General features: G+C 28.2%; 1 protein-coding gene across 3 annotated transcripts; it reads left to right on the forward strand.

Annotated features, from left to right (window-relative positions):
• The first annotated feature begins 9,610 nt into the window (after positions 1-9,610).
• Positions 9,611-18,441, forward strand: LOC115725051 (serine/threonine-protein kinase BRI1-like 1). Of its 3 annotated transcripts, none has more exons than XM_030654464.2 (3): positions 9,611-9,819; positions 13,955-14,032; positions 14,150-18,441. In XM_030654464.2, the coding sequence occupies exon 3, from the start codon at positions 14,368-14,370 to the stop codon at positions 18,001-18,003; it is 3,636 nt and encodes a 1,211-aa protein (XP_030510324.2). In that variant the 5' UTR covers positions 9,611-9,819; positions 13,955-14,032; positions 14,150-14,367; the 3' UTR covers positions 18,004-18,441. The 3 variants fall into 3 exon arrangements, with proteins under 3 accessions (XP_030510324.2, XP_030510325.2, XP_030510323.2); XM_030654465.2 differs by having other exon boundaries at positions 9,646-9,810; XM_030654463.2 differs by lacking the exon at positions 9,611-9,819 and having other exon boundaries at positions 13,611-14,032.
• The last annotated feature ends 792 nt before the right edge of the window (positions 18,442-19,233 follow it).

A 19,233-nucleotide genomic window follows, 5' to 3' on the forward strand; every position in this document is an offset into this window, starting at 1 on the left:
TTAATTTTTATACTTTTTTCAAAAACTTATCCCTTGTGCGAGACATCCTTCTCGGTTAAGTAAGTTGAGACAAAATAAAACACACAAAATCATATGTACAAAGAAAAGTACTTATTCATTATATTAATTATTTATTTATATATATTCAAGTAATTAAATTTCCATTCTATCCAATAAACAAGTTAGCATTTTGGTTAATTTTTTTTAGGATTGTATACGTAATAATAATTTATGATTGTTTGTAAATTTTTAAAAAAATTTGAGTAATTTATAATGATAAAAATAAGATTACATATTTTATTGCATGCATTATTTTTTATATGTAATTTTTAACATTATAAATTATTTAAAAAATTTACAAATAATCTTAAATAGTTATAACATGTACGCAATCATAAAATAAAATTAGATTAATTTTTATTTCTGAATGAAGAAATAGATAAAAAATTTATTAAAACGGCCTTTTGAATTTTTTTTTTTAGAAAAAGTAAATATTGGACAAGACACTATAGTAATTATGTATATGTTGAAAGGATATAATAATATCATTTAACTTATTCTTTTACCCTTTTGCTAGCTAATAATAAGTAACAATAAGCAAATGCAAACAATATATAATCATTCTCATGCATGAAAAATCAATTACCTTGTTGGCAATATTGTTTTACTTTTACCCCCCTACCTATATACCTTTTTCATTAATTATTATTATAATTCATTGGTTAATATTAAATTTTGTAATAAATAATTTTGAAATTAATTGAGAAAAGAAGCAATTAGGCAATGATCAAGTCTTTAATTAAAGTCACAAATTAATTAAGATGTTGCATGTGTATAATTATAATTATAACTAATTAATTTCTCATTTTCAAACATAATTATTTGATGCACGTACTATATATATATATCTTAAACCCATCTAATCATATACACACAAATTTTAAATTTATTTATATATAATATCTTTATACGAAATTTATGACTTAGTCAAAAGAGTAATATACGTAATGTTTGAATTAAATATGTATATATATATATAATAGGGAAATTTGATTTTCTATGCTTAGAAAATCAAAAAATTTGATTTATAAACCAATAATTAAAACCCTAAAAAAACTATACCTTTTTTTTCAAAACCCCAAAAATACCCCCAAACTAAAACTATCTCTCTTTCTCTCTCTATCTAGCCGGTCCCAATAATCCCACACCCCAGGTCCGATGGTCGGACCATGGGGTCCGATGGGGTCCGACCAATCGGACCCATCGGACCCCAAGGTCCGACCATCGGACCACTCTCTTCCCCTCTCTCTCAAATCGCAGGAAAAAAAAAAAAAATTAAAGTCGGTCGGACCTTCAGTCCGATGGGTCCGACCATCGGACCCATCGGACCCGAAGGTCCGACCATCGGACCCTTTCTTCCTCTCTCTCCAAAATCGCAGAAAAAAAAAAAAAAAAATTCAAAGGTCCGATGGTCGGACCTTGGGGGTCCGATGGGTCCGACCATCGGACCCCCAAGGTCCGACCATCGGACCTTTGTCTTCTTCCCTCTCTCAAATCGCAGGAAAAAAAAAAAAAAAAGTTTCAGAATTTTTTTTTTTTTTTCTTCAGATTTCAGAGGGTCGGAGGTGGTGGAGGTGTGGGTTCGGTTGGCTCTCCGTCGGCGTCTCGGTCGGAGGTGGCATTCGCCGTTCTGCGATGGTTGGTTTTGGGTGGAAGGGAGGTGGATCGGCAGTGTGTTTTGGTGGGTTTGATTTGAGAGAGAAAGGAGGAAGAGAGAGAAATGGTTGAGAATAATGAGGGGGGTATTTTGGGGTTTAGGTAAAAGTAGTCCTATTTTTTAAAGAGTTATAAGTATTAGTTTAGATAATTAATTTAGGTATAAAAAATGCATAGAAACTCAAATTTCCCATATTATATTGGATGTTGATATATATCATTATTATTCCGATAAATATCAAATCTATACGCTAAAAAAGCCTTAATTAATTAATCAATAAGCCAATTAATTAGATTTGTATTAATAATTAACGTCATTCAAATTTATTATTTATTTATTTTTATTACATGCATGTATATTATATGTATTATTTAGTATTAATTATATAATTGTTATAAATATTATTAATTATGTGGATGTCCAAATCTTTTATTTATTACCATTAATTGTAATTAACATTACTCTTTTCTTAGTTTCCCTTTTTCTTAGTTTCTTAATATTTAACTCTTGTATTTGTATAAATAGGGGTTCACCCCATTGGAATAAACAACTCAGAAATTCTCATTCACTTTCTCTTTCTCTCTTCATCTTCTTCTTCTTTCTTCTCATCTACTTTATATTATTTTATATTATTTTATAACACGTTATCAGCACGAGTCTCTGTCCAAGCTTCAAGCATGAGTCTATGCTATGTCCCAATGTAAGTATTTTGTTAAAGTTCTTGAATTGTTTCAAAGTCATGATACACTAAATATATATTCATATATATACTTATCTGACTGAAACAATTTCAAGAATCCTTTGTTTTCTTTTTTCTTTTTATCTATATATCTATATATTATATATGTATGTATATGTTTTTATATATTTATTATTAATTTCATATATATATATTATGTTCTTATCATTCATAATATTTACAATATATGTGCGCTTATGATATGATAGAGAAAATCTATATAAATTATACATATATCCAAAAGATTATGTATTATCGATAAAATATTGCATATATCCTAAAGATTATGCATCATCGATAAAATATTGCATATATCCTGAAGATTATGCATCATCGATAAAATATTGCATATATCCTGAAGATTATGCATCATCGATAAAATATTGCCTATATCCTGAAGATTATGCATCATCGATAAAATATTGCATATATCCTGAAGATTATGCATCCTCGATAAAATATTGCATATATCCTGATGATTATGCGTCCTCAATAAAATCTTGCATATATCCTGATGATTATGCAAACGTAATATTCATTATATAGTTGATGGATATATAATGAAAGAGATGAATACATATTTATATATATGTTCTTGTATTCTTTGAGGACAATGAAAAGTAATCTAATATCGATATAGATTTTGACAAACATTTCCTGAAGTAAATGTTTTATATTTGTCAAAAAAAAAAATGATTGTATTTATGTAAATACAACTAAAGAATCATTAAAAATGATTATTATTGATGCAATTTTATAGTGGGTTTTGAATACCCAAAAAGAATGTTAAGAAAATTGCATTGAAACATTAAAGTATAAGAATAACAGTGAGCATGACTAATGTTATTTAAATACATGAGACATGTATTTATTGTTCATTATTCCCTGCAGAGAATGATACGAATTGAAGTCAACTACTTTTAAAGATTGTTTGTATTAGTCATGTTATTATACACTGTTATTGCTTGCAATGTTGAAAATTATTGCATGTGACATATATTAAAGATCAAATTTTGCATACATCTTGGAGATTATGCAAAAATTGTATTCATATATTCTTTGAAATATTGTTAAAGAAATTGCTGAGTAATTTCTTTTTATATATGAACAAGTAATAAATTTTTAAGAAATTTATAATAATGTTCTACTTGTTCAACGTCATTCCCCGAAGTGAATGTAATGATTTTAAATAATCAATGGCATTGTTTGCTACTCAAATATTTCCAGAAGAAATTGGAAACAACCAAAAGATGAAATACCACACACAATCAAAGTGCATGAAATCTATATATCATGTGTGGAATTGAATAATAGTGGTCGCGTACCTGTAGTACGGACACACTTATAATCAAGATAAAAGTATACTTGATTATTTAATAGAATGTGAATTGTACAAACTTATTGTACATTTAGAATATTTAAATATCATTACCTAAAGAGAATGAATAGACATGAAATTCTATTTCAAAGAATATAGATTTCACATATATTGGTAATGCCAGAAACAAATTAATATATACATATTTTATTATTTCTTGAAATCAATAGTTTCAAACTATTGTTGGCACAGGATATGTATATATATAGTTACTATATAATTTAGTTTGCATATTCCCAAAAGTGGATATATAATTTACTAATATTTGTTAGTGATCCAATATAATCAAAGTGATAAAGAATCACAAAATGATTATTTGAAAAGCTTCCTGAAGAAGTCTTACATACAATTGCTACTTGGAGTAGTAAAATATATTTGTATGTACCTAGATGTATAACTTTTATCTAGTTATGAAAGCGATAATAAATAACTTATAACATGTACTTGTTGTACATTTAAATATATAATATATCAAGTCATGATAATTAGACTGATGAATAGTCTATTAATAAATTAGACGACTTGTTAAAAAGATATCAGGAAAAATAAATGCTATGTTATGGTTATATATATTTGACCATTACAATAACATGATGAAGTTGTCATGTATCTTTTAAATTATACACATCATTGAATTGATGATAGTGATTCCTGAAGAGTGTATATGTTTTGGAGAATAATATAATTATATTATTCGTGTATATAAAAATGAAACTTGTAATGATTATGTTGTAATGAATTTACATTACCTTTTGAAAGTTTCATTGAAATACAAATTATAGTGAACCTGAAATTCATGAATTGAATTTTTTGACATGATCAATCATATGCAATAAATTGTCAAAGAATTTGACTAAATTTTGTTGAAGAACCAAAAGATTCTTCTCATTGTTATTTATAAGGCTCAAAAGAAGAATGTGCATATATTTCCACATAGAAAATATTTAAATTATATTTTCTTAACAATCTTGAGCCATTGTTAGATTTTTATTGCATAGTTTCTTATCGATGTGATAAGATTATATAATCATGCATTTACAAAATGTGTAAATTTATGTATTTCTAATTATACACGTATGACTCATTCTTAGAAATGAATTAAGTTCATAAGGATTGAACTTGAAACTGAAGTTTATTGAACCTGAAGTTCAATGTCATATAGTATATATGAGTTTAAACAAATATTGATTCATTGTGATATACTGAAATCCCTACAGGTATATTAATATTATTAGATATCACAATTTTTAAAAATTCTCTCGATCAGGGGGAGAGAAGCAGTTGGGATCGATGATAATTTTTGAAAATGATCCTTGCACAAAGTATATAAGAACAATATAGTTCAAAATGATATATACCAACTGCAAATCAATATTATTCAAAGTTGAGTTAGAATGAGTTGAAAACGCCTGAAGCGTAAATGAACAATATAGAAATTGTTAGTAAATGTTCATTTGATTTGCCCTGAAGTTGTTAAATCTAGAGGTACTCATGGAGATACCTTATTGTTATAAAGTATTAAAATGATAACCGTGATGAAAACGGTACTCGAAAAGACTCCCAAGAGAAGTTAGACATAACACATTTCATCATAATTGAATCCCTGAAGTGATTCGTTATAGGTACCTATAAATGATAAACATATTTGAAAAATATGTAATTTAAAGAGATCTCTATAAGTTATGTCAATATGGGAGGAAATTATCATTTATTGAAATTTTTGTCGACAATAAATATTGAATGTTTGCATATGCAATAAACTAACATGAGATAGCAAGGATCACGGTATTAGATTTGTCGAGAATCATCGACTTACATTTTGATTTTTGGCCAAAATATTATGACGCAATCCAGGCAAATTTACTCACATAAAGTGAAGTAAGACCTGTAGGGTGTGCAAATAAATATTTCTAATGAGAAATTTGCATATATGTATTTGTACATAATGAATTGTTGTACAAAGTTTGCATAGACATGAGATTGATTGAAGTAAGGCTTAAATATTGATAAAATATAATCATTATTTGATTATAGCCTGGAATATATTTTATGAGGATTTATAAGCGTCACATAAATGTTGCAACAAAAGATTATTTATTTGGAGCTCCTAATATAGTGAGAATTTGAAATAAGCCTTATCTAAAAATTCTAGAAGAATTTAATACATGTCTTAAGTGATATAAATTCTAAGTCGCGCGCACTATATGACAAAGATCTTTGTATGAAATAAAAACATGTAAGTAAATTATTATTTGAAAAATACCTATGGTTGTCTATGCAATATAAATACGTAAAGTATACGTTGTGATAGACTCTTGAAGAGTTTTTGATTAATTGAAGAACAAACTTTTATTTCTTTTGTATTTCGAGAAATATTAATGTATAAAGTTTGTTCATTAGTATTGAAGTCCTGAAGTACTTCATATGTATCGAGAATTATAGATATATGATCATTTGATATGGAAATTAAGATCATAAAACAAGATGGAACAAATATATGGTCTTGGAGTACCATCATTGTCACAAATGAAAATTTGTAGTACCATTAATGTGTTATGTTCATATCTAATTGAAATTTTAAATTTTCGTATGAACAAAGTTGTGTACACACATGAATGATACAATTAGTTGGATAAAGACTAATGTTCCACAAACCCCTCATCTATAATTTAGAAGTCCATGCATACTCTGGAAGAGTTATAGAAAATATATGATCAAAGATTATATATGGTGATATTTTAAAAGTGATAACAATAATCTTATGAGATATATTATCACCAAAAGAATTATGGATCATATGTGCATGAGGGGGAGACATATTCATGTTGCACTCTTTTTCCCTTAGTTCAGGTTTTGTCCCAATGGGTTTTCCTGGCAAGGTTTTTAACGAGGCAACTTGCAAATAATTATGAATATGAAATACATATTGTACTCTTTTCCCTAGCTCAGATTTTGTCCCACTGGGTTTTTCTGGCAAGGTTTTTAACGAGGCAATTATAAATCATGTTAACATACTTGCATTTTATGAAGCAAGTAGAGAATGTGTGTGAGTGAGAACATTGACATAGCATATTTGGGAAACATATGGATTGCACTCAATAAAGAAGTATCAACCCAAGCAATTCTCTATGGATAATACTGCTTGCATCGTTCAACTAAAAGGAGGTAAATTGAAGGAGATAGAGTTAGAACACATTTCACCAAATTCTTCTTTATACGCTTCAAGAAAATGCATATTGGTGTTCAACATATTCAATCAAGTGTCAATCTTACAAACTTATTCACAAAGCTATTACCAACATCAACATTTGAGAAGACGGCAGACAAGATCGAAATTCGTCGATTAGAAGATCTCCACAAATGCCTAAATGAGGGGGAGTTAGTTTACACTATACTCTTTTTCCTTGAACCAAATTTTTCAGCAAGATTTTTAATAAGGCAGTTATATTATGGACATCCAAGGGGGAGTGTTATAAATATTATTAATTATGTGGATGTCCAAATCTTTTATTTATTACCATTAATTGTAATTAACATTACTCTTTTCTTAGTTTCCCTTTTTCTTAGTTTCTTAATATTTAACTCTTGTATTTGTATAAATAGGGGTTCACCCCATTGGAATAAACAACTCAGAAATTCTCATTCACTTTCTCTTTCTCTCTTCATCTTCTTCTTCTTTCTTCTCATCTACTTTATATTATTTTATATTATTTTATAACAATAATATTATTTTAATAATTTTTAAAAATACTTATTATTGGATTATTTTTAAACAAAAAATATCAAAAATAATGTGAAAGAGATATAAAATAAAATAATATATTTTTAACCGATATGGAAGTTTTTTACACTCATAAAGAATATCCCCATATGTTTTTATATATTAATATCGCTATTAGTATCGAATATCATATAATTTAACATAATAATTTTTAAAAAGTATTGTTAATTAATCGCAAAAACACATCTAACACTACTAACAGTATCCAATATATACTCAAAGATAAATATATAGAGCATTGCTATTGGGCACCAGTGGTGCCTAGCACCTTCTAAATGTGTCGACTTGCAATTGGCTAGCGATACTCTATAAAAATTATTATATTAAACTATATGGGACCCGATACTTAATTGCACCAATAGTGATATTGACACGTAGGAGGGTGCTAGGCACCAATGGTGCCCTTTAGCATTTCTCAAATATATATTATTTTTAAATAAATAATAAATAATAATGAATTAGTAGTAGTAGTAGTGTAGCATAGCATAGAGAATAGAGTTAGGGAGGGAACAGTCCCAACCAAAATCAGCCCCATTTCCATGCAACTATTCCGCTATCTAATAATCTATACTTATATATTAGTTACTTAATTACTCTATACTATAATTATTCTCAACAAAATCAAATCAAATCAATCAATTGGTTTCCTCCTATTGATTGATTATATATCATATCATAACATAACATACATACATACACATGTGATGAATGATAATAATAATAATAAGATTTTAATTTTGGATTTAATTGCATAAAATAAAAAAGTGAAAAAGTGCAAATCTAGTAAGTTAGAACAACACACTTGCACAATACACATCACACACATACACACACTCGTGTGCAAAGCATTTTAGGATATTGACAACAAATTAATTAATATGTATCATCATCATCATCACCTATTATTATTATTATTATTATTATTAATACAAACAAAAAAGAAAAAGACAAAAAACATAACATAACATTATTTATTTATATTTATATTTAAAATAGGTAATTATTTATGCCACGCTCTCTTTCTCTATGGTCTTTCCTATGTCCCGCGCCCCGCGCTATTTTTCTCTTTAATAATTAAATAAATACATATTTGTTTTTTTCTACTTTTTTTCAAATAAATTACAATAATATATTTTATGGTATAAATATTTATCTTTAAGAAAATTGTTACAAAGTACTAAGTATTGGTATGTAGTATCTTTCTTGGTATAATATATTTATTAGTATAATTAAGTATTAAAACTCATATAATTTAAGAAAATAACTTTTAAAAAATATCAATAGTCAATCATAAAACGTCATCTATAAAAAATCTTGGGCATTACTTATGTCCAATAATAATGTTCCATAAAAATTTTAAGTCTAGTTGTAAATAAATACTTAAATTTAAAAGTGTTAAGTCAATAATCACGTGGCGGTCTTTGATTGATTTAAGTCATTAAATTTTTATTTTTTATTAATAATTAATTTAAATATACTAATAAAAAATAATACTTAAAGGTCATATACATTATAATTTAATTATAATTGCCATAAAAAATTAAACTTAATTATTTATCTACAACTAAAAATTAAATTTAAGCATTCATCTCACAAATTACTCAAACTATTAGTATTACTATTACATATCTTTCTTTCTTTTCCCGCTAAAAATACATAAAATAATAGTAAGTAAAGGGTCATTTTCTAATTCTATAAATAATTAAACAAATATATAATTTGATTTATTATTATTATTTTATATATGGTAAGATAAGTAATAAGGTAACCCCTCTATCTTTATTATTACCCTAAATATATACACTTTTCTTTCTTCTTTGATGTGTTTTTGTCAAACAATTACAAAGACGTGTATGTTTACCCAACATCCACTTTTAACATCATAAAAAAAACATTATTTATTTATTAAACAAAATTAACAAATAAGTACCTATCTTTAAACATTTGCCAGTACATATATTAATTATTATTATTAATAATAATATTGATTGTATTTATCTCCTCCTATTAATTCCCATTACCACCATCACCTTCTTCTTCTTCTTCTTTTTTTTTTTTTTCTTGAATTCATATTGGGATTTGGGTCCCATCCCATTCATCTCATAAACAAAAACCCTTCTTTTCTTTTCTTTTCTTTTACAAAAGAAAAAAAATAAAGAAAGAGGAGAGTGAGTGAGACAAAGACAAAAGCAAAGGTAAACAAGGTGTGTAATCCAATACCAATATTCATATATTCATTCATTCCAATTTCCATACAAAAAGGCTGAGTTTTTATATTTTACTAGGGAATGGTACCGCGCTTCGCGCGGTTTTTACAACAATTGAGAATTACATATGTTAAAATCATTTTTTATTCATAGTAAACTTTGTATGTTTTATGATTTAAATTCATGGTTAATTTTATAGTTGTGGTGCAATTTAAATTATTATAAAAATGAATTTGTTAGTATTTTTTTTCTCTTGATTTGAAAAAAAAATTCTTTGAACTATTACTGATGTCAAATATTCTCGATACTGAGTTGTGATCTTTCTCTTACTTTCCGTCCTATATGGTTAATATAAAACCGATATGACACATTAAATCTTAGCATATTTTAGTTATATCAATGCAATGTGTAAAATAAATAAATATTTTGTCATCTAATAGTTATAAAAAAAAAAGAAAAGAATTGTTCTCTAAATTTATTAACTTTTAAAAATTATTTAAAATAATAAAACTCAATTATTTTTACGTGTATACATGTATAGTTAGAGCCAAAAAAAAAATATGTATATATGTATTATATCTTAATAAATAAATAAATTATAATTTTTATTTTTAAAACTATTATACATAAGATAGTTAAAAATTATGAATTTATTATTATATTTTGAACTGTATATTATGAGTTAATAGAAAAAGTATAGAATATGTGAAGATTAAAAAAATCAACCCATCTATATTATATAAAAGTTTTGTTGATGATTAATATTTTTATAAGTTATATTTATATTATTGATTTTGCTCCTCATTAGTGTCAATATTATGAATTGTAGATAAAAATGTTTATAAGTAATCAATTTTTCAGAAAAGATTTTTATCTATTAATTATGATATAGAGATTAAAAGCATAACTCATCAAAATTAGAAAAAAATCAAAATTTTATTAAAAAAAAAAGAAAGAAAGAAAAATATAAAGTAAAAATGATAGGATGTCACATGATTTTGCTTGGTTTTTCTTTATTATCTATATATAGATAACCTCACTTTCTATTTTATAATAATAAAAATATCATGCAAGTTTTATATTTATTTAGTTAATAATAATGTTTTAAATACATTTATAATCTCGATGAATAATTTATATATTATGTAATTTTTCATTCACTCATATTTTTTATAATATCTTTATAATACATCTAAATTATAAATAAATAAATTTATATTTATGAAAGAATTTATGTGTTTTGACCAATTACTCTTTTGGGCTACATATATTCTACAATTGATTTTTCTTATAATAATTCTATTTTGGTCCATATATTTGATATGAATATATTTTTGTTTTTAAAAGATTTTATCAAACACCTAAATTGTATATAAATTTTTAAAAAACACATAAGAGAAACTCATTATAATTCTATTACTCTACAAATCAACACTATTTTTTTTTTTTTAAATAAAACACCATATATCAAAATATAATATAATAAATTTATATATAAAATGATAATATAGATAGCAAAAAAGAACAAAAATAGAGATTAATATTTATTTATATATATATATATATATTGGTTGGCGATTTTAATTGTGAAGAATCATTATTCATACTTCTCTTTGAAACGTATAATAATATTTGTATGTATAAGACAATCTCATATACGTGTATATATATTATGTCAAATACAAGAAAAATATTTACTTATTTTAAGAAGTTTAGATTAAAATTAATTATAAATAATAATGTGATTTTTTTTCCACAAGTTATAAATACATAAAATTATAGTATAGAACATTATTCTATGAATCTAGAGTGGCAAAAAATAAGTTTGAGACTTGATTTACTTTTTTCTTTTTATTTTATGTTACTTATAATATTTATTTTTTCAAAATTTCAAATATATATAAATATTGTTAATTTTTTATATTGCTCTAAAACAATAAATGTGGGAGATGAAACACCTAAATATATTATTGTCAATAGCCTAATTCTCTCATTTATATTATAAATGTTTTATTATATAATTGTTATTAAAATTACTATTAATATGATTTGAATTTTAGTTATAATACATAATAAAACTAAATTAATCCTAACATAACAAATGAAGAGTCTCAATTATATATTAAATTTGTCTCTTCAACTAATAAATTAATTAATATTATTATTATTATTTTGAAGGAAAATTAATAATTATTATTAGTTTATATTAAATTGAAAAAATTATAAAAACCCACAAAATTAAAATATTACAGTACTATAAAAATAAAATCATCTCTTTTTATTTGAAGATTATATAGATAAAGATAGATAGATACATAAATATAGATATAAATTATATAGGAACACTTTTATAAAATTTATTTTTCAATAAGTAATTGAAAAAATATACTATATATAATTAATAATAATTTTAAGTTGAAATATTTGTTTTAATGATGAGAATCAAATGGTCATGATTATATATCATGTACAAAAACTATATAATTTCTCATGCATAAAATACATAATTTTATAAATACATCATCATTATTTTTAATAATTAATATATAGAAATATATTACTAATTATTAATAAAAAATAGAATAAATATTTGTGTAACAAACTATTATTTACATCTGTAGTCTAATTTTAACATAATTTATAATATATAATAGATAATAACATTTGCATTGTCATCTAAAAAAGATAAAAAAGAAATATACTATTAACTTATATAAATTAACATTTTTAACATATAAAATCTCATGATTAATATCTAATTATAAAATTAAAAAAAAATTACCGAATAAATAATGTGTTCTCTAACATAGGCACATAAAATTATGTCAAGGGTTCTTGTAATACTATGATCAATCAAATTGTGAGACCAAAATTAATCAAGTGCATATACACCATATTAAAAAATTAAAAGATTTCTCACTTGTATTAAAAGGCATATTGTTACTTGTGTACATATTTTAAATTTTTTTTCTATGTTGTAAAAGTTCTACAATCTCTAAACTTCATAAAAGTTTCACCAAAGATATTAATAAAAGAAATTATAAATGCATTAATATAAAATTTAGAATTGTAGCAAGCAAAGCTAATTGTTACTTTTTTATTCTAATCTTAATTCTCTAAAAAAAATATTTTACATAAAGTTCATAATAAAATTGAAAAATATTCATAACAATGAAAATTAAAATAAAATAATAATATTGATTCTTATTTATAATGCAATATATAATTTTATTTTTCTCATTGACACACTATAAATACTATTTAGAATGCTATAATGTTTAAAACTATAAATCAAAGATGAGATATATTATTTATTAGAATAGAAAGAGATGAAACTATGAATAGAAATAGAATTATCATTTTTTATTACTACTACTTAGGAAAAGAATATGATAAATACCTCAAATATTTGAAAGCAAATGAGAAGAGATGGTGATTATTTTTTTTTTCCATAAAGAGGGTTATATATACATGATATTAGTCATTTACTAATATGAATTAACTTTTACATATTAATTATAGGAATATAAAAAGTTCTTTACAATAATTATAATAATAACAATAGTAATAATAATAATGAATGATAAAAAGTTATAAAATATGAAAAGTCACTATATACATGCTTTAATAATAATAATAATAGTATTAATAATATGTAACTTATGTTGTGTTTCCTTTAACAAAATGTGAAAGCTTTAGAAAATAGTAAAAATAGTTAGAAAAAAAGATAAGATGCCACCAAATATCTTTTGTGCTTTCCTTTATTTATATATATTGATTTTTGGGGAGAAGAGAATCAAGTTCCCCCAACCCAACCCAACCCAACTTTGACTGGACCCCAAATTTACGAGAAGAAAAAGTTGAGACTTTGAGACACTACTCAATACTCAATACTCATTCATAATATTAACAACTACTCTTTTCTTTCTTCTTCTTCTTCATCTGATTTTCTCTGTCACAATAGCATTTGATGTTGATTTTAAACAATACCCAGTTTCTTAAATTTCCTTTCTTTTCTTTATTATATTAAAAAAGAAAAAAAAAAACAGAGAAAAAGAAAGTCAAGGTTGGATTTTGTTTTGTTGGGATGAAATGAGAGAAATAATGAATGTGTTTTTGTTTATGGAATCAGATTTTAGCGTGTTCATTTCATCTTCTCTGTCTCAGTCTCAGACACATTTCTGAACATCGTACATACAAACACCTTAAGGTATCTTTTTTCTTTCTACTATCATCATTCATATTATTATTTATGATTGTGATTGTGATTTTTCCACCATGGCTGTCATGTCCACCCCTCTTATTATTTTTATTGGGTTTATCACAGATCTGATAACCAAGTACTAAACACACAGAAAACAAATATCAGAACAAAAAGAAAGGAAGAGTCTTTACTAAATGTCTTTGAGTTCTTCTCTCCAAAGGAAAAGAAGAAAAGCTTCAAACTTGTTTTCTGAGACAACCAATATTAAAGACAAGACAAGACAAGAGAAGAGAATATAACTAAAACAAAACAAAGTTTGTATAAATATTTATATATATGTGATGGGATTGTTTTGGTTGGTGCTTTTGATTGCGTTTCAGCCACTATTTATAATTTCTTCATCATCATCATCATCAAGTTCCACTAGAAGATTCTTGTCTGATCAGAAAGCAGTGGAGTTGTTGTTAAACTTTAAAAACTCATCTGTTGAGTCTGATCCTAATGGCATGTTGGTTGATTGGAAAGCTTCTTCATCCACACCCTGCTCATGGAATGGTGTTTCATGCTCATCTAATGGCTTAGTCACAGCTCTTAATCTCAGCAACGCTGGCCTCACAGGCAGTCTCAACCTCTCCCATCTAACTGTCTTGACCACTCTTAAGTATCTTTACTTACAAGGCAATTCATTCACAGCAGCTGATCTCTCTGCTTCAAATGATAAAACATCATGTGCTCTACAGGCCATTGACCTTTCCTCCAACAACATATCTGATTCTCTTCCAAAACCATCTTTCATGTTTTCATGTCAAGCTCTCTCTTATGTCAACCTATCTCGTAACTCAATCACTGGTGGAACTCTTTATGTGGGGTCTTCTTTGATGCAGCTAGACTTGTCTAGAAATCGGTTTACAGACTCGGGTTTGCTGTCTTACACTCTCTCAAACTGTCACAACTTGAATATGCTCAACTTCTCTGATAACAAGCTAAAGGGTCAATTGGGTGTTACTCTAAAGTCTTGTAAAAGTCTCTCAATTCTTGACATTTCTCATAATCTGTTGTCTGGGAAGATACCTTCTACCTTTGTTGCAGACTCTCCACCAACTCTCAAGTACTTGGACCTTTCTTACAACAATTTTTCTGGGAAATTCTCTGATCTTGACTTTGGCAGATGTGGCAACCTCACTTGGCTCAACATGTCTAGGACAACACTTTCTGGTGCAGAGTTTCCTGTCACACTCAGCAACTGTCAGCTTCTTCAAACACTTGACCTCTCACACAATGAACTTTCCTCAGAAATTCCAGTTGGTAGCTTGGAAGTTATGAAGAACTTGAGAATACTGTCGTTGGGTGGAAATGATTTTTATGGTGAAATACCTTCTGAGCTAGGAAAGCTTTGTGGGACTCTTCAGGAACTAGATCTCTCAGCAAACAATCTCTTAGGTGAGTTGCCTTTGAGTTTTGGAACATGTTCTTCATTGACAAGTTTAAACCTTGGGAACAATCAATTCTCTGGTGATTTCATTGTTACTGTGATTAGTAATCTTCAGAATCTGAGGTATCTCTATTTGCCATTCAATAACTTAACTGGTACAGTTCCACTGTCTCTCACCAACTGTACTCAGCTTCAAGTGCTTGATTTAAGCTCTAATGGCTTTATTGGAACCATTCCTGAAGGATTCTGCTCCTCCTCCTCTTCTACCTTGGAAAAGATACTTCTTTCAGACAACTTTTTGTCAGGAACTGTGCCAGTTGAGCTTGGAAAATGCAATATGTTAAGAACAATTGATCTCAGTTTCAACAATTTGAGTGGTGAAATTCCCATAGATATTTGGAGGTTACCAAATCTTTCTGACTTGATCATGTGGGCTAATAATCTCAGTGGTGGGATCCCTGAAGGGATTTGCATTATTGGAGGGAACATACAGATGCTAATTCTCAACAACAATCTCTTGAGTGGTACCATTCCACAGTCCATTGCCAACTGCACAAACATGATTTGGATATCACTTTCGAGCAACCGGTTTACTGGTGAAATTCCTAGTGGGATTGGAAGTCTTGTCAACCTTGCAATCTTTCAAATGGGGGATAATTTGCTCTCGGGGCAGATTCCTCACGAGCTTGGCGATTGTCGCAGCCTCATTTGGCTCGATTTGAACAGCAATCAACTCTCTGGCACTGTCCCCGCCGAGCTTGCTAACCAGGCTGGCCTAGTGGTTCCCGGTATTGTTTCTGGCAAGCAATTTGCATTTGTGAGAAATGAGGGTGGAACAGCCTGCAGGGGAGCCGGAGGACTAGTTGAATTCGAGGGTGTTCGGCCTGAGAGACTAGAAAACTCTCCCATGGTTCACTCTTGCCCCTCAACTAGAATTTACTCTGGCATGACTGTTTATACTTTCTCCAATAATGGAAGCATGATTTATCTTGATCTTTCTTATAATTCTTTGTCTGGAACTATTCCAGCGAAACTCGGTTATATGAACTATCTCCAAGTCTTGAATTTAGGACACAACAAGTTCAGTGGCAAGATTCCAGACAGCTTTGGAGATTTGAGAGCAGTAGGAGTTCTAGACCTCTCTCACAACAACCTTGATGGATATGTTCCGGGGTCATTAGCTACTCTATCATTTCTCAGTGACTTAGATGTCTCTAACAACAACCTGAGTGGTGCCATTCCCTCAGGAGGTCAGCTCACCACATTCCCAGCATCAAGATATGAGAACAACTCTGGTCTTTGCGGCCTTCCATTACCGCCTTGTGGATCACTACCCCGCGGATCAGCTTTGAACAGCAGAGGAAGAAGGCAATCTATGGCTGCTGGGATGATAATTGGCATTGCATTCTTTGTGATATGCATTCTCATACTAACACTAGCTCTATACCGAGTGAGGCTGCACCAGCAGAAGGAGCAACAAAGAGAGAAATACATAGAAAGCCTGCCAACCTCGGGTAGCAGCAGCTGGAAACTTTCCAGTGTTCCTGAGCCTCTAAGCATCAACATAGCCACATTTGAGAAGCCATTACGCAAGCTTACTTTTGCTCATCTACTCGAAGCTACAAACGGTTTCAGTGCTGATAGTTTGATTGGTTCTGGTGGTTTTGGCGAGGTTTACAAAGCGCAGCTCAAAGACGGGTGTGTTGTTGCAATCAAGAAGCTTATTCAGGTAACAGGACAAGGAGACAGAGAGTTCATGGCGGAAATGGAAACCATTGGAAAGATTAAGCACCGAAATCTAGTTCCTTTGTTGGGTTATTGTAAGATTGGTGAAGAGAGGCTTCTTGTGTATGAATACATGAAATGGGGTAGCTTAGAATGTGTTCTTCATGAGCAGCCTAAGGGAGTAGGCTCAACAAAACTCGGTTGGTCAGCACGAAAGAAAATCGCCATAGGATCAGCAAGAGGCCTGGCATTCCTTCACCACAGTTGCATACCTCATATCATCCACCGCGACATGAAATCAAGCAATGTACTTCTTGATGAGAATTTCGAAGCAAGAGTATCAGATTTCGGTATGGCAAGATTGGTGAATGCTCTCGACACTCATCTCAGTGTGAGCACCTTAGCTGGAACACCAGGATATGTTCCCCCAGAGTATTACCAAAGCTTTCGGTGCACAACTAAAGGGGATGTGTACAGCTATGGTGTCATACTTCTCGAGCTTCTTTCGGGGAAAAAGCCAATAGACCCTTTCGAGTTTGGTGATGACAACAACCTTGTTGGTTGGGCAAAACAACTTCATAAAGAGAAGAGAAGCAATGCGATACTTGACAGTGAGTTGTTGAAAGAGAGTAGTTCAGGTGAGTCTGAGCTTTGCCATTATCTAAGGATTGCTTTCGAGTGCTTGGATGATAGGCCGTTAAGGCGTCCCACCATGATTCAAGTGATGGCTATGTTCAAAGAACTTCAAGTGGATGATTCAGAGAGCAGTGACATACTTGATGGATTCTCAGTAAAAGAAACAGCCATTGATGAATCATAATCAAAATCATCATGAAATCAAATCAAATAAAAAAAATTAAAGGCAGAGGTTAGAGGTTAGAGGTTTGAGATTTGTGCAGTGTAAATAAGATGATCAATAGAGGGATAGGAAGGAAACTAGAGATTGAGTGAGTGAGTGAGTGAAATGAATTGAAAAGCAGCATTGGCATTATTACATACAAATATGGATTCATTTGTTTTTATTAAGGGTGGTGGTGGTGATGGTGATGGTGTTTTTAGTGTTTTACTTACCTAAACACACATTGACATTGACACAAAAATGAGATTGACATTGACAAACAACAACAACAAACATAATTGTGTTATGTTTTTTGTTGTTCATACAAATCTTTCTCTCTCTCTCACTCAAAACATTTTTGTAAAGTTGTAGCATTATTATTATTATTATTACTATTGGCAAATTCAATTTCAGTTGTTAGTTGTTGCGTTGCAAGAGGATCATGTTTTGTTTATTTATAAATATCAAATTTTCATATACATATATAGTAACCACATTTCTAGGAAGAGCAACACTCCCACTCCCATTCTTTTCTTGTTTGTATTTGGAATAATTTATTTAATTAGGAATACAAAAACAGAGAAAGTCAAAAAGGAAATAAGAAAAGAAGGAAAAGTAAAGAAATAAAGGGTGGTTTGGTTCGGTTGTCTATTATTATTATTATTATATAGTTGATATTTATTAAAGACTAATTAGCAGTTAAATTCTCTTATTTTTAAATTTTTATACTCTATTTTATTTTTTTAGTAATATTCTCTTAAGTTTATTTTTTTTTTATAAATTTAAAGTGTTACTTTAATATCAATATTAAATACTATCTAAAAAACAAATAAAGAAAGTTAAGTGTAAAAAATTAAAATAGATTTGGCTGTAAATAACCCATTATTAAAAGAATTGAAATATTGGGTTAGGCTGTAGGCAGGCATGTGTTGTGGGACATATTACATTTTATTATTATGATTATTATAAGTATAGGATATATAATATAGGGGTTATTATTATTAATTAGGGAATCCTAATATGTAATGTTTTGTTTTTTCTTTGGCCATAGCCACAATCTCCGCATTTTCTTCGGTCTAATCTCATAATTATAATAATAATAATAATTAATAATAGATTAACAAATACTTGCTTTTGGATTTTGGGTGGATTTTCTTGTCTGATTCCTACTACTCTAATTAATATTTAATTTAATTCATTATTAATAATATA

This window comes from Cannabis sativa, chromosome 6 (genome assembly GCF_029168945.1).
Source record: "Cannabis sativa cultivar Pink pepper isolate KNU-18-1 chromosome 6, ASM2916894v1, whole genome shotgun sequence".
In the NCBI taxonomy this organism is placed as follows: domain Eukaryota; kingdom Viridiplantae; phylum Streptophyta; class Magnoliopsida; order Rosales; family Cannabaceae; genus Cannabis; species Cannabis sativa.

Bases quoted from the DNA above. Each gene is read 5' to 3' on its own strand.
- LOC115725051 (XM_030654464.2), top strand. From the start codon at position 14,368: ATGGGATTGTTTTGGTTGGTGCTTTTGATTGCGTTTCAGCCACTATTT.